Source organism: Falco punctatus, assembly GCF_963210335.1.
Source record: "Falco punctatus genome assembly, chromosome: 7".
Classification (NCBI taxonomy): domain Eukaryota; kingdom Metazoa; phylum Chordata; class Aves; order Falconiformes; family Falconidae; genus Falco; species Falco punctatus.
In genome coordinates this window covers 9,756,353-9,779,323 of record NC_137587.1, presented here as the reverse complement: position 1 = coordinate 9,779,323, position 22,971 = coordinate 9,756,353, and the positions used below count along the sequence as shown (strand labels likewise).

Sequence of the window (22,971 nt, the reverse complement as noted above, 5' to 3'; positions counted from 1 at the left end):
TTAAATCAGGGGCTCCATCTTTGGTGGACTGAACTTGTATTGCCTATTAAACTGAAAAACAGGGCCTGACAGTTACTAAACTTGAACTTTTGTGTAAGTTGTTGAATTGGAATCAAAGTAAGTAAAGGAGGGAGGACAATGTATCTATCCACTTACGGAAATGTCTCTCTTCTGTAGTGGATTGTCTTTTCTAGGGAGTGTCTACAGGTAGTGCTGACAGGCAACCTTTAGGCTCTGTGCAAAACACCTGGACTTCATACCCAAATAGGCTTGCATCAAAGATGTAATTAATCAGATAAAAGTATATCCTGACTGTAACTACTTTTTCTTTAGTCCTGAGTCAATCAGCAAATGCTTTTTAATCTCAGAACCTTTACTTTATGTTTGTGAACATGCCTCCCCCCCTTCCTGCAGTACGGTTGCCTAGTGCCTTTTCTGGTCTGTATATACACTTGTGTGTAACAAAATGTTTCAGATTCTTAAATTTGTAGGAAATCAACATATCAACAGGTGTGTGTAAGTAAAGAGTTGTTTAATATTCAGGGTGTCAGTGGGGTGTCTGTCTCAAGGTGTCTTCTGAAACCTCTTGGTCCATTTTAGTAAAAGTTGTATGTCCACCCCACGGTCTGGGAAGCTGCTTGAAAAAGTGAACTGGATTGTTTTGTTTTGTGGCTTCTTGTTAGCCAAAATGGTGGTTTAGAATCTATGTAGAAGAGCAGACCCTTTCCTGAACATTAACTCTTTCCTTATTTCCTTGGTGAAATAGACTACCTAAAGTGTTGTGGTGGAGCTGGAGAACTGACTTTTAGAGAGGGAAGAAGAAAATAAAGTGAAAGAGGATCATGTAATGTGGATCCAGATCTAGATCCCACAGCAGTAAGGTCTCAGTGCCAGTTATTAGAAGGATATAGCAGTGTTCTTAACATCTTGACTGCTGACAAACGAGTAAGGAGGATGCTCACTTTGCCTTTTCTAAAAGCCGGCACCTCCAGAATTATAGTGCTTCTAGCACTAGTATATCTTTATTACTTTGAAACAAGAAGAAAGAAAATATGTTTCGGAGTCACCTACATTGTTCTAAATATGCTTGGCTTGGAAGAGAACATTGTATGCTGAGTCTAGTGCTCATTATGTCCTTAAACTTAAAATACACGGTTTATTTACTCTTGCAGGATGAGCTGTCCTGCATAGGGGGAAGCAGATTGAGGTACATGTACTTCAGTTATTTTTGCTCTGCTTAGAATTTTCTTTGTAGCAACTGGGTTTTTTTCTTGTTTCGTTTCTACATTCCCTGCCTTGCTGAATGAATCTTCATCGTGCTTCAGTTTTGCCTGAAAGCATATTTCTCCCTTATTTTGTTATTTAGTACTGTGTTTGGCAAGGACTTTATGCGCAACAGTATACTTCATGTGCTTCAAAGCTTGAAGGCAGAGTTTTATAGCTGGATGACAAAATTATGCTCTTTGGACACTGGATTTCTGTAATAGGAAGTTAGCTTAAGGAGTTACTTAGCAGAGTTAGTAGACTTCTCCAAGAAAATGTGCCAAATTTTGGTTTGTTCATTTGTGGATTAGGAGATGATCACGGAGTCTTTCAGGAACTACACAATCAGTTGAAATGGTTGTGTTTGTTTCCTTAGTAGGAAAAAATATGGAGGCTCTTTTCAGTTTTCATTCATAGTAATTCTTGGTCCTTATTTGATTGCTTCAGAGAGGTGAAAAGACTGTTTACGTTGTCTGTTCAGGTGTTTATATGGCCCTGTCACTGTGATGTCCAAGCTGCCATGATTCCTAGGTGAAACCTTGGCCTTTCTCCTGATTCTCTTTATACCCTCCTCCCACACTGTACATCTGCTTCTTCATTTTAATGCACAGCGCTATGGTAAGAGATACTCTGCATCTGCAGAGGGACGATGAAATCACCTTACCTTATCCTGCTCACTGGGTGGCTTATTTACAGGCAGGATTCTTCTGGGGCAGCTCCTGTTGGAAGAGCAAGACATCAGAATGCCGGCTTGAAATTGCCATTCATATGTGATCTGTGAATTGGCTAATTTTGACATGTAGGTAGTTAAGAAATGATTACAGTCAGAGGAGTCATGACCTCAACTTTTCATCATCTCCATTGGCTTGTGCCCTGGTTTGGAAGTGAAGAAGGTATAGGAAGTTTTAATTGTACCTGTGTGATTTATCCTCAGTCAGCTCTTTAATTTCTTCTGGCTGTCTGAGGTTTCCGACACGCTGTAAATTTCTCCAACTTTTTCATTATCTGCAATTTCTTTATGACTCATGAATCGGAGTGGAGAGAGAGTGTGGATTTACAGCAGAGATAAACATGTCCATAAAGTCTGTATCTGTGTCAGTAATTGTACTGCTGTCAGTGACTGTCCTGTTTTACAGGTCTCTCTTGGGAGAGGAACACGCTTTGCTACCAGTGTCAGAGAAGTGTTCACTTTGATTTGCATTAACTTGCCAGGAGATTAGGTTGTGATGGTGAGGGTAGAAATTGAGTCTGGACCTTGGCTGCTATTGTTTTTTTTTAAATAAGTGGGTGTGTGGTTGTGTTGCCCTCTCTGTGCAGGAAAAAAAAAAAAGGAGGTCCAGACTGTTCTTAAATACAAAATCAGGGAGATGCAGTCTACTGATGATATCAAATGTGATACTACCCATATGCATAAATTGTGCATTCTTACCATAAAACAAATGCTGTATCTAGGTAACTGTCATATATGGAAAAAATACTGCATGGATCCTTAGGGTGTTTTCTGTCTGCTGGTGAAGTAGAATAAATATTTCTCTAAGCTTCAAGAAATTTCTGCATCTTCACCTTCTTCCCCCTCCCTTACTCTGAGGGGAAAGTGCTGTTGTGGATTTCGATGGCGAGTACTAATACAGCATCCTAGCCTCCAGGCACTGATGACTCTGCTTGCTGCAGGAGGTATATACTATTGGAGTTTGAGAAAGGGGGAAAAAACCTCTAAAACTCTCCTAAATGTGTCAAAAGTTCAAACTTCTGCAATTTCTCTTTGCTTTTATTTTCTGTTTGATGCCTGTTGTTGATATTTGTGTACGTGGAATCTCCTTTCTTTAGATGATATAGTTTGGGGGTTTGTTTGTGGGTTTTTTTTCCTGTGACTTACTAATTTTTTGTCACAGTAATAAGGTAATTATTTTCTCACAGAATTATTTCCGTTATGTCAGGTATACATTGAGACCACCAAATGCAGTTGATTGAATTTTTCTAAGTCTGCTGGACACCTTTTACAGAAGGGAGATTATCGTAAACAATGTAAACACCGTGATGGTATAGATAGCTTTTAAATGTGCATAGATGTATGAGTGTTAGAAATGCTAAGATGACATCTGCCATTGCATGGTTGTTAATTCTGGAGCCTGATGTTGGAAATAGCTTTTCAAATGTTAGGCAGCATCCATCTAGCTGGGGTAACGGAGTTTCCAAAATTAAGTATAAGGTCCATGTGCTAAGTGGCCCAATAGCTGGCAGATTAACTGTGCCCTTAAAACTGCTGTTGATCTTAATGACTGATGCTCAACACAACAGCCAAATAAAAGCTGAGTTACCATGAGATGCTTTTTACCTGATCTTTATTGAAAGGTCTGTCTTTTTTCCTTTTCTCTTATCTTCCTCCTCTCTTTTTCTATATCCCCATGCCTAGTTTGTGGATCCAATTTTGTTAAAACAAAGGTGACCTGAGTACTTCAACCAGGATGTATGACTTACTTTATGAAAATCAAACCAAACCAAACACACACACACACACACACCAAAAAAAGAGAGAAACCCACGCAAAACATTTGTGTTATACCCTAGTATTCCTTTCATAAATATGTCTCTTCTGAAAGTCCTCTTTGACTCCTATACTTTGTTCAGTAGTAGGAAGAAATGCTGCAATAATTTGATCCTTTCTGGAAAAGAGGAGCTGAATTTATATTGATAAGAGTGAAGGCTGATATAGATCAGCTAAGAGAAGGGAGCCTTTTCAGTGTCACTGGAGAAGAAGAGGAAGAGATCTGATTAATCTGGAGACTAACTGACCAAACTACTTTGAAGACTGAAATCATTCATCTGATCCATCACCGTTAGCTTTTGCAGGATTTTTGCTATGCTACTCAAAGCAGTAATTTGTGCTTTGTGAGGACATCTGGAATATTAGCACTGGTCAGTCAAGCAGTGTAACATGTGCAGCCACCAGGGTGGTTGTGCAGTCTCTGTTGGAAGTTTTCCAGACCTGACTGAATAAATAACTTGAGCAACGTGATCTGACCCCATAATCAACGCTGCTTTGAGTAGGAGACCTCCTGAGCTGTTGTAACCCAGATCATCCAGTGATTTGATGATTCTGTGGTCTAAGATCATTTCTAGAAGTAAGTTCATTCAAAGCTTGCATTCCCCAACCTCAGCTGAACACAGCACCAAACAGCTGGTTCCGCTCATGGGCTTTAAGCAGGAGACCTCAGGTACAACTCCATGGTCTGCCTAAATGTGAGCTACCTGATGAGGAGCTAGAAACACAAGGATTCTTGTATTGCAGTGATGGCTTTCGTGTTTTTTGGGGTTGATGAATGGACTGACTTCTAAATACTTCCATCCACAGAGGTGATGAGTCTATGCAGCTTGGGCTGGGGAACCTGTTTTTCTGTGTAGGGAGATGTAGTCCATTCAGCGTCATTCTTTAGGCAGAGGAAGAGAATAGTCCTCAACATACACAGAGGTTCTTGTGTGTCTTGGCTGAAATGAACAGTGAAACCACCATCATCTGTCTAGACAAGCAGGGGGTCAGTGGGGCTTGACGGAGGAGCTTTTAGCCATGAGAGTAAAGGAATGGGCTGTCACATTAAAGCATTTCTACCTGCCACATGCTTGGCACAGAAAGAAACATGACTACAAACAAAATGTTCTTACATTATACTGTCAGAAGCCTATTTTTTGCTACTCTCATTCTGACAGGATAACTTGTAGACTACTGTCAGTGGAGGAATTGAGGATGGGGAAAAGTTTGATCAAGCATAAGGTTATGTGCATTTTTCCATTACAGTTTTAAAACACAGAAATGCCAAACAAATCTCAGGAGATGCTCTGGTAGGGACTCTCAAACCTTTGCAACTGGTCTGTACTTAATATTTAAACTTCTTTCGCCATCTATACTAACCTTTATCTAATTAAAACTTTCTCACTTGTTCTGTGTTAATAGACTATTTCCTCTGTATTTACAAATATTGGAAAGATTATGTGTGTATCACCTCTGTCTGAAATGTTTTCCTGTAAATTTTGGCTTGTGGCAGGAGTGAAGAGAGCATTTTCTTCCACAGTGTGGGTAGCTGGACCTATTTGCAGAGCCGCAGCTGATTCTACTGACAATCGCACTAGATTATGGAGACCTTGGATCAGTTTCTGGCACTACCACTGTTCTGCTTGATTGGTTTATTTGCCTTCTCGTGTGTCCCTCCCTATTTCCCTAATTGTGTAGTGGAGTTCACGTTAACTTTCTTTTACAAGACATTGGAAAAAATCACAGATTTTTAAAAAACAGCATATAAAGCCTTTATCGTTAAGTATCCTATCCTGTATGCTGTTTGTTGTTGTCCCCTGCTTGCAGCTATTACATGCCACAGGAAGGCATCATTAGAATATTGTGTATGTCGTCAGTAGAAGTAAAATGAGAATGTGGTGATGAAACAAACAGATCTCAATATCAAGTGCTTTTCAGCCTGGGACCCAAGCAGGGTAACTAAAAAAAAGAAAAGCAAGGTTCGTCTTGGCTGTTTACAGACTTTATATATAAAAATATCTTTATTTGCAAGCAGTGTAAAGGTTAAAAATTACTAGTATGTATCCATACTAATACCAGGGATTATCTACCTGTTTGGTGGCATGTTTGCACTGCTAGCTCAGAGTCAGTGGAATTACTCAGTATGTAAGGATCAATGTCACTGTTTCATTCAGCAAGCGTTTGTGCTTTGAGAAAGGAAATACACTGTATTTGTCAAATAGACTGAATGTAGGTCGGTGGGTTATTGCTATATTCCTTTTCAGTTTTCTGTTTTGAAGCAGGTGATAATGCATACAAGGCTATATGAAAAACTCATCTGGTATTTTGTTGATTTGAGTGGTTTCGGTTGTTCTGAGCATGAAGTCTTCTGGAAGACCAGTAACGGACTTGCCACCTTACCTCTTGCATCCCCAATAAATGCAGCTCTGAACATCCCGGCTGTATAATGTTGCTAGACCAGGTCTGATAGTATCTGTCTCTTATTGCCTCATTAACTTGTGAGCATTAGAACAAGATAAAAATGCCCTAAAGCCTCTTATCTGATGATTGTTGTAACCTTCTGAGTGCCATTAGTTTAAGTTTGCAATCAAATGCTTCCCCTGAGTATAAGGAGCACTGATGAAACCTGAAGTGTCCCCAGAGGCTTTTACAGCTGTCATGGGGGCGGTGGCAGCCCCTCTCCAAAAGGAAGAGGGGGGCTGGAGGTCCCGGTGGGGCGGCCACTCTGCAGACCTCCACGTGGCTGCCCCAGCTGTTCCGCTTTGCCTAATGAATTGTTTTACAAGGAGAGGCTGGATATTGTCATCACAAGCTGCCTTCCCCAGGGACTGAAGCCAGCCTGATAATGACTAATGTTAGTGATAGTAATTGAAGTGTGATGGCTCTCCAGGGACCTGCACACGCGTAGAGCTGTCAGGCACTTGTGGCTGGTACAGTCCCATGAATACCTCAGAAATGCTTTTTAATTGCTTGACTTTCATAACTAGTTCCCATATATCTCCTGCAGAAATACACATTTTATGGGGGAAGGGAAAAAGCTGAGAACTCTGCTATGACCCTGGTTTACACATGTAGTTTACTGCCCTGATGTGTTTCTAATGAGGATGGCTGTGTGTTCTTGCTCCCCTCTGAGGGTCTTGGTGGGGGTCTGCTCAGTGTCTCTGCACAGGCACGTACAACTGATGTCACCTGCACATACCTTTTGTTTTATGTCTAAGCCCCGTCTTCTATAATAACGATCCTTGATGCATGGACATTGTACTTGATTGTAAAAGAAGGCAATAGCTTTATTTCAGAATATCAAAGATTTACTGGTATTAATAGCATGGAGGTAATGATAGCTATTTGCAGTTTGTTAGGCACTGAAAACTGGATGTAAGATAGAATAAAACTCTTATAAAAACGTAGCATATCCATGTGTCCCAACAGGACTGGAGTTTACGGCCATGGGCTTTTGGGGGTTTAGGACAGAGAAATGACTGATCTATATAAAACAGTGATATTTTTTTTCTCTGAGAATTTTCTGCATTAAAATGGCATTGGTGAATATAGCGGTGAGCTTGATATAAAAATAGCTGTAACAGGGAGCTGCACTCCTGACTTCAAGGATAGCATGTTGTGTAGGGGGAGTGGTTTTTGTTGGGTTTTGTTTTGGTTTGGCTTAAGTGCTGTGTTGGGATTGGCAGATGAAACAACTAATTGAGTTAAATTAATGTTTTCGGCCAGTAATAGCATAGATCATAACGTTATATCAATTCAGGAAGCAGCTTTTAACAGGACCATGAGAACTGCCATACTCAGACCAGTACTCTAGTAGTATGTTGCCCCCGACAGCTGACTTTGCCAGGGTGAGAGGTATTTGCTGTCCTGCACAACTGCAGAGGAGCAGGCAAAGGGAGGTTTCTTGCCAACCCTCCCCAACTGCAGCTGGTGTATTCCCAGAAACCAGAAGCTTCTATAGCTCTGTCTATTGAAAATATACCTATTTCTACATTTCTGTGTAATACTTTTCAGGATCTTGTTAAATTTATCAATATAATGTCATATGTTTTTTAATTAAAGAGCTACTAACTTGAGTGCATGGAAGCTTGCATTTCCTCCCCAGCTATATCTATTAGTCTAATAATGTAAGACTTAGTCTCCTTGCAATGTTGCTTTGCCTTTATTTCCTCTTACAGATTTCTTGAGGTCAATTTCATTGTTGCTCTGGGGTTGATGTTTTTTTTAAATTATTATTTCTTTTTCATTAAACAAATCTAACTTTAATGGCTATAAAAGGGCTTCTCATGTATTAATTGGACCTGGTGTGATACTGTACTGGACTGAGAGCTCTTGTGGCTTACTTTGCTACTTATAAGGCTGGTCTTTTCTAAGAGTCTATAGAGTAAAAATAACAGGTCTCCTCTGGCTTGGTGCTGGCTTGGACAGAGTAAGGGTGAAATTCATGTTGCTACTGCTTGAGGAAGCTGTGAGGGGGAAATGGATTTATTCACAGAGCTGAGTGACCAACACAGGGAGCTTGGAAAAGAGATAGGAAAGAGGAGACCTTGCCAAATGGAAAACATTTTGTTCATCCTAGTTGTTAAGGGTGCTTGGAAGTATATATTTACCAGATACGTAGCAATTGCGTAATACTGTGAGATAAAAGGATAGACTGGCTGAAGGTAGGGTTTTTGATACTGGGTTGATCATGAGACTATGGAACAGGTAAGAGATAGGGAACAGAGGTCAGATGGTAGGACAGAAATGTGCAGGGAGGGAAAGGGAACAAACCTCATTTTTTGATACTAAGTCTAATTTTTGTTTCAGCTCTGTATTTAGATGACTCAGTTCAGGCCCCTCTCAAGTCAACATAAAATATCTTAGTAAGTTCAGGATAAGTTAAAATGGATCATACTAATTAGTTCCAGCCACTTTATAGATCTGAGTGTTGAAAACAGTGTTTTGTTGCTCTTATTCATATGTTACTCTGTAAGTATAAGTCTATTTGGTTTCAGGCCTAAGGGCAATCTTCTGAGAAGACTAGAATTTAAAGAGATCAGTTATTTCCAACGCTTTCAGAGCATCCTAAAAGGCCACTCTAGGAAATGGAGCCAGTAAATGAGACCTAGCCTGAGCTGTGCGAAAGAACTACAGTTTAGAAAGTCACAAGAAAAATTTTGATCATGTGGCTAGGAGGCTGCTTTGAATCAATTTCTGGCCTGAATTCCCTTGTTTAAAAACTGTCTTTTTTAGAAAAAAAAATAATCCTGCCTCACTAAACCAAATCAATAGTGATGGAGAATTTACTGCATGCCTATTGCTTACTTCACTATTAAAAATCCTAATTGTGAATTGTTAATCCTAATGTGAATTTGGCCAGGTGCTGAGACATTTTGGATTGTCTCCATCTGTACAGGAGCATTTTGCTGTGTTTTTTGAGTTCTAGCTGGAGATCAAAAAAGGGTGCTTAATGCCGTTGCCAGCAGAGTAAACATACTACCTCTTCTCATCATATTCATTGCAAGTTTGTTCTTCACCTCCCCCCTCTAGTGAAGTGCTGGCTCTTAGAAATTTATTTTGGTAATAAAACATTACTTTATACTTGCCCATGAAAGCATGTTTGAAGGCTGTTTGTGGGTTCTTTAAAGTGTCCAAGAGATTGTTGTTCCCTGAGCACGCTGCAAACTGGTATCATAATTAAGCTTGATGAATTAACATACAGAAAGTTAAGCTCATAACTTTCAGTGGTTAACTTAAGCTCTTAAAACGTGGAACCAAACCTGTGGTTGGCATGCTGTAATTCAGTTGTCAGTCCCAAAATGTTATGTATTGATGGGTTTTGGTTCTGAGAAAATGGGTGGGTTTATTCTTTCAGAAATTTTATTCTTGCAGAAATTTTTGATCACAATGAGGAGAGAATAAAGTTGTGCTTACTGCTTCTCACAGTTGTAAGTCTTGACAGTAGAGCTAAAGGATATAGTTCAGTTATTTTCCTGTGATTTATGTTACAACTCTTTACTGTAATTGGGGAGAGGGGAATAGGAAACTCCGTGCTGCATAAGTAGAGATTGTCAGTTCATAATTTAATTTTAAGGAGGTATTTTTACTGATGGGTTGCTACAGTGCAGGCGCAGGAGTGGTGGCAACTGAGAAGTGTCTAATAACCAGTTAAACAGATTTTGCTTGGGTTCTGTTTTGAGCACTTGTAGTGAAAGCTGGTGAAGCTTATTGTGGTAAAGTTCAGCAGAATTTATCTTCTGTGTCGAAATTATTTTACACTGATAGAGCATTTCCTTATGGAGAGCTTTCTGTGCTAGGAGACATATATCCAAATAGCATTTAAACTGCACAAAGTGCCAATTATTTTGGTGTGAGTATACACTGTCATGTAAAATCTGGCTTTCCAGATATTTGGTGATTTTACAAAGATCTGTTTCATAACTAGTACAAGTCTGTCTTTTAAGTCCTTGCACAATGTCTCTGAAACCTATCGTTACATTTTAGTTTTTTAGGTTCAGTGGCAATTCAACAGACATTAGTCCGAAATTGTGACTGTAGGGTTTAATCTCTGTTCTTCTGAACCTGGTAAAATCAGGTTTGATCTGATAGCTGGAGGGGAATCTGTGAAGAGCCCAAGTGTTGCAATAAAGTGGTGTTGGTGCCCTTCTCCCGGTGGGCTGCTGAACTGTTATCCTGTGGTAGCTCTAGAGGGCTCTCTGCAGTTGGAAATGTTACATTTCCAATGAATTGCATGACAAAGGTCTTAACAACCTGTTGGTCGTTAAAGAACTCGTAATACTTTTTTTTGGCAAATACTATCCTATTGTCATCAGCAAAATACAGCGAATGCAATTAGTGTCTAATTTTCTCCAGTGTCAATTACAGATTCTCATTTTTTTTTTCTGAATTGTGTTCTGATCTGGGTGTAAATGATTGTCACTTAAGTTACAGCATTTAAGTAGCGTAGGAAATTATTTTTGTGTGTGTGGTTTGTGAAGTTCGTTGTGTAAGTCACTAGAAGTGTGATGTTATCAGCACTGCGTGTATGTGCAAGAAAGACAGGAAATAATTATCCCAGCCTTTATTGTAGCCATGCAGTTGGTTACTGTAGTAAAAGTATGTGGGCATTGTTGCAGGAGCATTAGAAATAAATGTGTAAGATGGATGACTAGATGAAATGTATGGAAATGGAGAGGATGAAAGTATGAACAGTAATTTTCAGCAGAGTAATAGGCATTTGGCATCAAGTTGTATCAAGTGGCATTTAGAAAGGAAAGAATACCTATATGATACTTCAGGGTTTTATTTCCAAACCCTTCCTTTGGGTGTTACACAGGAACACCAGTCTCAGTTCTGCCTTGGCGCATGTGCAGTATCATGCTGAGTTCAACTGGGAATTCTGTATCAGACTTGGTTATATTAAAATGCCCTTTAAAATAGTTAGTTTGAAAGTGAGTCAAGTAGTTAAAAGATTGTAATGATGCGTTCTCTGTTATAGTACTAAATTCTATTCTTGTACTGTTTTGTAGTTTTGCTTTTCCAAATATGTTGTTTCGTACTGACAGTGCATTGCATGAGGGAGGCTGATGGCTTGGGAAGCTAGCGGGTGACATGTGGGGAGTTGACATGTGGATATGAATGCAAGGCAGTTGAGTAGGTAAGCTCTTTCATTGGGTGTGTGTGCTGACATAAGCAGCGGTGTGTAATAATTTCAGTGCAAAACTCTGATGTCTTAAACAGAACCAGGGAAGGAACATCTACTGGCATGAATGACAACAGTTTGCATCACCTGGAGCAATTGTCTTTGGTTTCAGAAAACCAGTGCTGCATTGCTTTCACTTGGTTGTGTTTTGAAAGCTGTGAAGACTAGAAATAACTAGAAATACCACCTGTGAAGACTAGAAATAAGTGCAATGTGATTACAGTTTATATTCTCCAGTACTTTTGAGCAGCATGGGTTGGATGTCCATTACGGATGGTGCTGTAGTCTTCTCTATGGTAAGGAACTTATGTATTGAGGGAGTGAAAATAACGTTGAGTTTGGTGCTCAGTGTGCTCCCCAGTAAGGACATGCACGAGTGTCCTGGTCTGTGATGAGTTCTGTCTTGTGTACTCTGCAAAGCCCTCACTTGAAATCAGTTGTGAATTTACTGCTGAAGGGGGAAAAGGTGAGGTATGGCTAGATTGAGGAGGGGAACAGGTGGTTTTACTTGCATTGGTAGCATTTGCAGTTCCCTGAGCAATGAGGGTTGGAGAAACTGCCTGTTGAGAGCTACATCTTGATTAGATGTTTGGGCCTGTTGTAAAATTCTGTGATGTCTGCCGGCTGTGCCAGTGTGGAAGTCCTTGTACAATGGAGGAAAGGTACTGAGAAATCTTTCCTGTAAGTTCTTTTTTCCCCTTCTTCTTGGAGCTACTTTTTGTAGTAGGAAAAATTTGCTGAATTACCCTTGTCTGCATAAAACACAAACTAATAACGATTAAGCTATTGATTACTTTTTCAGGCACTGAAAAGATGCTTCTTCCAGGAATTGTTTCCCTATGCCATCCCTGACTGCAAACACCTGCAACACACAAGTTCTGGTCATAGATGAATTTGAACACTCATTCCTCCTAGCATTTTGGATGTATTTATTGCACGTACTATATCTTTTCATGTCTGACCACTGTCATCTGAGAGGAAATCATATCTTTTTTATTTAAGGATATGCGCTGTGCTAGTTTAGTCGAAATGGGGATTTTATATGGGTTTTTATACACTAGTGAAATTTCTGTGTAATGAGATCTTAAGTGAATTAAAACCTTGTATGCAACTATTGAGCTTGTGCTTGCAAATTCAGAGGGTAAACATAGGTGTAGCCAGTTTTAAACTACATAAGATTTTTGTTTGCTTTTTGAAATAATTTTTCAAGTAATTCTGATTGAAGTGAAATAATTTCCGTTAGATACAATATTATGGAGTGGCATACTGAATTAGTGTGACAGAAACGCTCTCAGTATGTTTAAACATGTTTATGTCTATATTTCATATAACACTGTACGTTGTTAAACCCTGTCAGTTTTGAGATACAAGTAATGTAGGAAAAAATGAATTAAAAATACTCTTCTGGCTTTGCATCTGCCTGAGGGACATCCTGCTTGCTTGGAGGCTTCAAAAATACAATCCCTATGTTTACTTCCCAGTTGAGCAGTTCAGAAAAGTCACTAAACATAGAGGGGGGGGATACAGTGAAAGTTACTTGGCACAAATTTGTGTGGAGAAAAAAAGGAAACAAACATTTTCTATAGTCTTTCCTAGTTGTTACATGGTGAAGTAGCTATGGTGGGTAGAATTCAGGTGAACATGAGTTTCAGAGATCTCTGTGCAGCTGAAAGGGATAAAAAGAAAGTGATTTTTCACCAGTGATAGCCTTGAACCTTCAGAGGCCTGTATATAAGCTTTACGTTATCTGAAGCTGTATCTTAATTACCTTAAGATGTATTAAGTGCATGTATAAGTCTTTTCACTTCAAGGTCTGTTTTTTACTGGGTGCTCCATTTCTCTGTTTAAAACAATGGAAAAGTGACTTTTTCTTTTGTTTGCTGTTTTCACTTTCTGGTAATCCAGCAGTATCACTGAGCTTCCGTGTCTCAGTTTGAAAGTACAGTGACAGTGTCTGTTGTATTTTAAAATCAGTTGAAATGATTATAGCAAAAGGTTGTAACAGTCTGCGGTTTTCAAAAAGCTGAGCTTCATACGCAAATGCATATATTAGTGTTACCTGGCAGTTGTTTTCATCACTGTTCCGAATGTTTTATTGGGACTTTTTAAAATGCTTCTGTTTGTTTTTTATTGTTATTTTGACCCAGTTTCACCACATCACCTGCTCTGTTTAGAGAACTTTTTTTCAGCCCGTCCACACCCTGAGCCATCAGGATGGTAATTCTCTAGTTGCAAGGGATGGCAATTCCTGCTCTCTGAAGAGCTGGCTTCTGAATGCTCGTGTGAGGTTCTGGCCCTAAATCTATCTATCACGCCAGGGTCACCATAGTGCGTTTCCCGGGCTGAAGCTGCAAAGTCCTCAGTCTCCGGGTTGCCTGCTGCTTCCCTGCTAGAATTCACTGTGCCAGACCCATGGCACCCCTGTCTTTCATGAATGGAATTCAAAAAGACACTTACATTTCCATAAATAAATTAGGAATTCAGTGGCTTCTTCCGGCTAATCAGGGCAGGCTGATAAACCTTGCTAGCTGTTTAATAAATGAATTGTGACTGATTACCTATTAATATGGACGCCTCAGGAATTCACCCTGGGGGAAGCAGAGCAGTGAAATAGAGAGGGGCATGGCCCCCTGGGAAATCAGGGCTTCATGTTTGCAGCTTAAATATCTCTGTGAAGTATCAATAAGGAGGTAATTGAATTTTGAACACAAACATGAGCGCCGGATGGATGAAGGAGAGGGGGGCTCTGATCATCTCCTCATGCCCCTTCATACTCCCCTCCCCTTTCCCTTAGAGACCACTCTAGTGAAGATAGATGCTAAATCCATTAAATAAAGATTAGACTCTATCGTGGTAGAAAATGGCAGCTTAGCTAGATCCGTGGGCAAATTGGGACCTTTAGCAATACAGAAAATTGAAATATACATTTTTAACAAGTGTGCTGTCGACACAGTAATAATGACTGTGTGGCTTGTGGGGTTTGCTCACCTTTCAGATCTGCTTTTGTCTGCTTATATCACTTGCTCTTGTTTTGAAAGCAGGCTGCTTGGTCTCTCTGAAGCAGAGAAGACTTAGGGGAAGGAAGGTTTTATTTCCCGCCTTGCTTTCTGTCTTAGGCACTTCTTCTTAGGGTTTTAATAGTATAGAAGATCAGTACTCTTGTATTTCAATATGGAAATAATTAACTTTGGCTCCAGCATGCTCAGTCACACATCCTGAGAAGTAGTTGGAAATAGTCTAGAGGAAGCATAGAGATGATACTGGAGAGCGAAATGTAAATGTGATTGGGCTTTTTTAAAATGGGGTTTATTCTCTAAGCACATGGCTTTGTTTTTTATTTACTCCAGATCAATTTTTCTGAGTTCTACCATTATAGGAAAGATTAGTATAGGGGTGTGCATTGTAAAATGTCAATGTTTGTTCTTGTCATGCAATAAGGTGTAGAAACACAGTTGAAGTGGCCTTTAATGTGTGACAGTCTTCCTTTATAATGCTGTGCTAGATGCAGAACGCAATCAGGCTTTCATCGTAGCCTCCTCGCATGCCCTATCCTCTGTTGCAGAAAGTCAACCGATCCTCCTGGGTTTTGCAGGTAAAACTTCACCTACCTGTTCAAGTAGGGGACCAACTGCCATATAAGAGAGGCTACTCCTCTTTTTCCAAGGAAGATGATCATTCTGCATGACAAAATCCAAAATTGTTTCTGTTTAGCGTTTCTTAAGAAGAAATGAGCCTAAACCAATGTGTTCCTAGGGAAAATTTCTGTTCTTTCCTTCTTGAAATTTTTCTCTTTACTCTAGATATTTTTGAGAATGCAAAAAGGAAAAAAGGATTTATGCTTTGCTGAATTATAGTGGACTGAGATAGTAGTGTAACATGGGGACTTCTGTCTGCTCTTCTGGGACAGTTCCCTGATAACACCACTTAATTTTTTCAGACTCCTCAACTTTTAGCAGTCATGCCTGGAAAACCCTTGATGCTGCATCCTCAGCTTCAGCTGCTAACAACTAAGCCAGCATCGTCTTTTTTGGTTTAGGAAAAACAGAAGTAGATATTAAGTGTAAGAAAATTAATATACATGGGTCCATTCCAGAGACAGTAATGAATGTACTGGGAATGTCTTGGGTTTCATTAACACAGAGCTGCTACAGATGTGGAAAAGGTTTTCTATCTGTTTCCCAAACTTATCATCTGCTTTCACGTCCCAGAAGTTTACTCACTTGTCTCCTGTCAGAGTTTTTTTTGGTTGGGAATATCTGTATTCTTTCATCCAGCCATGCTTCTAGCAAGGAAAAAATTTTCTAAGCTGGCTCAGCCGCAAGGATGCTCTTTCATGGCGTCAGCACCAAATTGAAAATGAACAGGTACCACCCCTTAGCTAAATTGCAGTAATTGATTCTGTATGTGCTGTAGGCAGTCTCGATTTAAGAAGCAGTCAGATCTCAAGGCTCCCTTGGTAAGGGTAGATTACAGCATTGGGTTTACCTTTGGCCAAGCATGTTGATCATGGGCTCCTTCTCTCTTGGGATTTCCTGGCCTTTGTCCCCTTGCAAGAGGACAGTTCCTCTCCTGAACCTCAGCCCTCTTTCTCCATTTCTGTCTGCTAACTATTTATAACCCATCTAGTTTTCTTTAAGCTTGGCTGACCCCTTTCAAAGAAGTCACCAGTACCTTAACAGCCTATGTTCTTGTTTCTCTCATGCTACTGACATCCTTAGCCTTATTGTATCACCTATCCCTCTGCCTATTTTGGAGATTTTTCTGCTCTCCCTGCATGTAAGCTTAGACTGATTTTCTAGCTCAGGAGTCCTCCTTTTGTATATCCTGAATTAAAAAGGAGACTCTTGCTAATTTGTTCTGTAGCTTCTTCTGAAAGCAGGCATGTGCCAGGAACCTCACAAGCTTATGGCTTTCCACATATTAAGGCACTTAGTGATGCAGCATTTTAATTAAATTAACCAGAATTCGTAAATTGTAGATAGACAGATTTTCCAGATCATCTCAATATGAGCTTTTAGAGTGATCAACACTCTGCTGGTGTTTAATCCATCAGACTGCCATATGGAGTGTTGAAGAGCAGAATATCTGTTTATTAACGATTGTTGTTTTTTCACGTCAGCAAGTACAATTTTCATATTTGAGGACCTGGGAGTGCAATCTGTTGCTGCATCTCATATATGAATTCTATCAGCCTCATGCCAGACTCCTTTTCATGTTTATCCCTGAATTTTTACTGAATCCACGTGACCCAATAGCTGTCTAAATGGCAGGATAGACCTGGAGACTCTGGTGGAATGAGCCTCATGAAGTTCCTTGGTTATACTATCACAGGAGAAATGTGTCCAGATGTGCTTTGTGAGAAATTATGGATATCTGTATAATCAGTGGTTTCTGCAGTCAGTTGAGACGCATTTAATGAAGCTTTGCAATTTGAATGACCAGAATATAAGTTATAATTCACAGAAGTCAGAATGTTCTTCCTCATCTTCAGGATGAATCCAACCTTTTATTCACCTTGTATTAATAAATACCTGTTCTCAAATTCTAGGGTATTTTCTGCGTTGGACTTGTTATCAGTAGAAGTTACCTGTCTGTTAAAGAGTAGTGGTCTGTTCCATTTTATTGTGACGTACAAGTCTGTTTCTACTCCTTTAGCTGAGTGAACACTGCCAGTTGTTGGTCTTTCCAATGGGAAAAATACTCTTTAGGCAAGAGGCAAAAAACCTTCTTGTTTTGTGACTCTGTCACTGCTGCTTTCAGAAAGAAGTAGTAGCTGTTCTAGGATGAGAAATGAGATGGGCCCAGTGCAGAAATATGTTTTGCAACCTAGGCATCAGGTATTCTCATCAAATTTAAGATATTTTCCATTGTCAGGACCCCTTGAATTCTCAGCAGGAGTAACATGTAGTCATTTTTATTCATCCAGATGTTTTCATAACTATTAGCTTATTTGTTTTCTTGGATGCTTTGGCAGACTGTGGGGAATAAGATGTTCTTATTAAGACAACTTCATTTTTATCTCTGTTTAGTTAAGGTATGAAGAGGAGGGAACTGTTGGTATGTGCGGATGACAATAGATGGAAAGCAGTGGTTTCTCCCCTATTAAAGTTGTCCATCTTATCCAGCAGATGGCATTGAAAATGTACCTACTGCTCTGTCTTCTTGCTAGGCAATGCCTTAGCTGAAATCTGAAATCCTACAGGCTGTACTCTTCTCTGGTGCATAGCTGCGGATCACTTCCTAATGAGGATTTTGAGTGCCCCCTGCCTAGTGGGTAAAACAAAAGCCAACACACCCATGGATTAATGAGAAAGGAATTTAAGGCTGGTGGGGTGTACGCTGCAACAAAATTCCTTTTCAGTGTTTCAAAGTATTCCTTGAAACATTTAGCATTTGGGTGAGCCCTATTAGTAGTCTTCTCTTTCCTGACTTACATTGTTTGTCCATCTGCTTGTCTGCCAGTCATCGTGGTATTTGTGTCATGTGGGCAAATAAGCAGTGATCTTTCAATAAGCTCAGCACCAAAAGCAACGTGAAGCACTCATCCTTTGGAGCAGTCCTAACTGTACTCGCTAGCTCAGACCTGCTGCTGGATTCCTAGAGAAGGCACAAGTTCCGCAAGCCAGTGACAGCATCTGTCCCAGTGATGGGTGTTTCTTTGGCTGCTGACAGGAGGGGTTTGTGGGCCCCTTGCATGTGGGTCATTGGGAGGAGGAGGTACTGTGGGTGTTGGTGATGTTTAGAGTGGGTAACACTTAGCTTCTAATTAAATTGTGAGGATAGTGGGATGTAGATGTCGTGTAATGATTCAAATGGTAACTGGCTATGGCAACTAAGCTGAGAAGTGAAAAATCTTTACTATGCATGATGAAAACGTCAGTTCTGTACCACTTTATCTTTGTTTCCTGTCTTTTCTGTATTCTTGAATCTTCTTTCTTTTCAGTAAATATGCTGTTTAATATAATTTCTGTACAAGCATTACTGTACTAAGGTAGTGTTTTATTCTTCCTGAGCAGCCAAATAATTTGAAAGAAATTATAGAAGTTGTGTACATGAAACAGCTGTCATGTGGAGTCAGCATGAATGCCTACATCACGACTATGTAGCATGGCTTTGTTTGCCTCGTATTGTTTATGTATTGCTCTGTATTGTGACTAAGTTAGCAACATACCCATTTCAGAGTATTTAAACGGCATTGGGAGCTAAGGAACATTGTTACCTGTCTAGAACCTACTGGATTAAAAAATGTCTTCTACCAGCACCTTAATTTCTTTTATATCTGAGGACCTGAGTAGATGTGAAAACTGGAGCTTTTTACGCTCTCCTCCTCCAATTCCAGACAAATTGTCTGTGATTCGTCTTTTGATGACCGTGAACACTGCTGCTGTTCTGTCCCTCACTTAGCCTTGTGACCAAGTATAATGCTTGACTCTCCAGTAAGTCCAGGCATCCAAGCTGTAATCTAAATATTCTTCCTTTTTTCTGTATAACACCTGTGGAATAACGTCTTTCCTATCTGTCCACACAGCTCTTATCCAAGTTCTTGTTAATATTACACCTTTCCCTGAATCTTTTACTCTGATCTTAGCAAACCTTAATCCACTCGCAAAGATGAGCTCATTGTTTTGACTGATCAAGATCTCCATACATTTCTCCACATACTTTAGTATTGTATCAAACCACTTTTCTTTCTCTTCATGGTTTTATTTGTGCTTTAACTAATATACTGCCTCCAGTAACAGGAAGAAACCAGACGCTTCTAGTCTGTCAAGAATACAAGTTACTACGAGCTGTTGCTGTGGTTTCTAAAAACCTGGTTTCCCTGCACACTTTTGAGGCATCCTCTGTAAACATGCAGGGAGCTAGCTCACCCTCCTTCCAGCTGCTGTACAGCATGTGTAGAAATCTTGATAACTGTTAAGATGATGTGTTGTAAGTATGATACTTTTCAGTGTTGTCTCATTTAACTGTGTACCTCTATTGTCTGTCTGTATTTATATAGTGTCTCTCCTAAGCTCCCTGGGGCAGAAATAACTTGTCCTCTGTTTGTACACCATGTAGCAGAGTGTGTACTTGATCAACAACAAGAACTTCCAGGCATCAAAATAATTATTCAAGACATACATCAGCACTGCTAGCTAGCTGTATTTCTTTAAAGGTATTTGTCAAGTTAGCACCCTGGCTGTTTTCTTCTCTTTTTATTGACACTGTTGAACATGTTGGCTTCCTCCACTTTAGCATGATATGTCCTAATAACAGATATGTTTGAAATAAACTTTGCGGAGTATTCCTTGAAGGGCTTTGATGATATAAAACCAGTGTTCTGCAGGAGTGTTCGAGGCTTTTTTGACCAACTGCTTAAGAAAGCTGTTCTAGGAAATGCCACAAAAAGATATGCCTGACGTTTGGGACCAGTGTCTGTAGCTGTTTCATTTTGACACCTACCTGGACCCCCCAAATCAGAAATAGAATCACCCCAAGCTGTGGAGGCAGTCAGATCTTAAATAAGATGAGCTGCTGTTTTGGAGGCATTTATATCTTTCTGTAGATTTATATGAGGTTCTCAATTTAAGACACTTCAGTCTGGAACCTTAATTTAGTTGGCATGGATCTAAGCCTTGGATATAAAACACTATTCATGAGATTAAAATGGGATTTCCTTGTTTCATAATAATTCTGTTCCCTCAATCTTGGAACTTGACAGAGAAGGATATATAACAATTTGTGTGTATGGGAACCTGAGGGATGGATGGAGACGTTGCATAGCAGGAGGGAATGCATCAAGCATAGAAACGAAGTTTCCATTTGCACGTTAAAGTGCTGTCTTCTAGGGAATGCTGTCATTCTAGCCCAGTAATTGTATATATTGAAGAAAACTTTACCTTAAGTGACACAACTTTTGCTGTATTTGAGATAATGCTTTCTGAAAACAAATAATATCATCCAGAACTATTATCAGAAACAGAAGAGGACATACTTGGAGATCAAACATGGCAGCAGTTAGTCACAGCCTTGCTTTTTTCATCTGTTATGAAATGGAAGGGAAGGAGTAGAGGAAAATTCGTTCTCTCACTTTCTGTATATATTGCAGGCTGCTTGAGGGGCTGTAATATCTGTAAATGTTTTATGTCATGTACGTAAATAGCAAACCCTTTTTTTTCAAGAAGTTGTAAAGTAATTGTAATTTGCTTTTACTTCTGGTTAGGTAAGTCTGAGAAAGTTAACAAACTAAGTATGATCTTTGTATGCATTTGTAATCACAAAGTTTTAGTTAAACTACACTGATGCAGGTTTTTTCCTTAACAAAGGTTTGTCACTTCAATAGGTTTGGAAAGCATAGATTTTAAGATAATTGGCATAAGTTGGCTAGAAGGTGGTGACACAAGGATCTGTACTTGGGCCAATTTCACTTGATAGCTCTTTATACTTGAACTGCTATGTATAGGGTTTTTTATAATATTTTTACGCTTCTGAGCTCAAAACTTGCTGTTTGGCAGAATCGTCGTGACAAATCTATCCGAACTTGCTGGAGAATATAGCTACACAAAGTAATTGGAGTTTGTGTGCAGCTGGTGAATGCGGCAGCATTTAACCATGTTTTGCGCGAGCCCCTCAAGCCTCCTGAGCTCCTGGGATGGTCCGGAACAGCCAGGTGGAAGCACAGTGCCCAGCATGGTGAAGCAGAGCAGATTGCTTTGCCCCTGTACGTCTTCAGGCTTGAGTGTATCCCAAGACACAACGAATTATTGTGCTGTTTGCCACCTCTTCTGCTTGACATTAATAGTTGTTTGTGCTTCATCACCTATATTTCTGCATAAGGTTCCATAATCTTTCCGCAGAAAGGAAGTAAGTCTCGTTCTCTCTTTTGTAACTTCAGATACTCTGTCACTTCAGGCAGTCTTTGGGTGGGAATAATTTTGAGATAGTGTGAAATACACCATTCACTTCGAGAGCTGCTTTTAAATCAAGAGATTTCTTCATGAGAATGTGAAAAAAAGTGAATCTCTTTGATTTTGAAAGGTAGCGCAGTCGTTATTTTACATCTCTACAATTGAGGAGATAAATTGAAAATTCCTATTGACTCCCAACCATGAAAAGAAAGTGGGGGAGAATGCAGGAAAAAAGTAATGGAAGCTCGTCAGATTAAAAGTAGCAAAAAGGAATGCTTCTTATATGATGAATGATTTGATGTAGAACTTTCTGCCACATTGGGAATTTTATTTTTTTTCCCCAGGCCAAGTACTTAGCAGCTATGGAAAAGGAATCAGGCAATTAAATGGATGATGAGAACATTTCTAGTTAGAGCAGTATAAAATCCAAAATTAATAGGAAATATCAACTGCTTCAGGGTACAAAACAAGCGCTTAGGAAGAGAAGTCTTTTGAAGGCGATTATTCCATATGTCTTTATAATGGGGTTCCTTGGGGGCTGTGGTTTTGTTGTTTTTTTTTTGGGGGGGGTGGTGTTGCTGTTTTTTTTGTTTTGTTTCTATGATGCTTCTGATATTTGGTATAGTCAGACAGGATACCTGCTTGGGTAAATCACTGATCTGCCCTGCTTTTTCAATTCCTGTGTTCATTTACAGTTTTTATGACTACAGACCTGACAGATTCTTGTTTAATAGGGAATAACGTTTCTACAATCTTTTTTTAGTGACTAGTCTTAGATCCTATCTGTTGATAGAATTTTATGTACAAGATTTTAGTCAGTGATAGAGAATGTAAATGCAGAGCATGATCTGAGTTACATCTCTGGAGAGAACATCATTATTAAACCTTTTTGAGGGTGTCCATGGTGGCAGCTCCATAGAGCAGGTGGCCTGCATGGCACAAGCACACAGTGAGTCAGGAGCCTGTATCTTATCAGAGCATATAATCTAAAAATCACTCAGCCTGTTTCTGTCTCCTGGGGACATGACGACGATGACACAGGACCCTTATGCTAAAAACTAATTGTTAACCTGCAGAAGACGTCATTCAACACAGATCCCAACAGAAAAAGGCTGGGTGATGGATGTTTCTGGGTAGCAGGCCAAACTGTCGTTTGGTTTTCCACAGATAGTTCTCTGGGTTGCCTCAAGATTTTCAAGCCTAGTACCTGGCTTGCTTGAGAATAGAGAACATATAAATTTAAAAAAATGCTGACAAATTTTGTTTACTAATGTATGCATAGAAAACTTGGAGGAGCAAACAGTTCCTCTCCTGTCTAAGGGTATGAAATGCACAGCTTTTTGACTGTGGTGCTCCAGTTTCCTGGAACAGTAGGCAAAGCAGTGGCTAGGTGGAGGTTCAAAGGCTAGGAAACAGCGTTGAACAGGAATATAGCAAGTAGGTAGAATTTGGGAAAGGAATGTAGGATTGCATATACATCTGTTGACAGGGGAATAGCCAGCAGATCAAAGGAGGTGATGGTTCACCTCTACTCAGCAGCCATTAGATTGCATCTGCAGTGCCACATCCAGTGGTGTCCTTCATGCCCCAGCATGGGGAAGACGTTG

The 22,971-nt window shown here is 39.8% G+C and overlaps 1 protein-coding gene across 7 annotated transcripts in view; it reads left to right on the top strand.

Moving 5' to 3' along the window:
• Nucleotides 1–22,971, top strand: part of LIN52 (lin-52 DREAM MuvB core complex component) — a 57,027-nt gene that overhangs the window by 9,222 nt on the left and 24,834 nt on the right. Inside the window, exon 6 of one of the 7 annotated variants that reach the window (XM_080395335.1) lies at nt 1,173–1,207. The exons of 5 other annotated variants lie outside the window; for them this stretch is intronic. In XM_080395335.1, the coding sequence (XP_080251461.1) occupies nt 1,173–1,174 (2 nt within the window). In that variant the 3' untranslated portion in view covers nt 1,175–1,207. Of the gene's footprint in view, nt 1–1,172; nt 1,208–20,971; nt 21,321–22,971 lie in introns of those variants that run through there. One more of the 7 variants, XM_080395336.1, reaches the window with a different exon arrangement.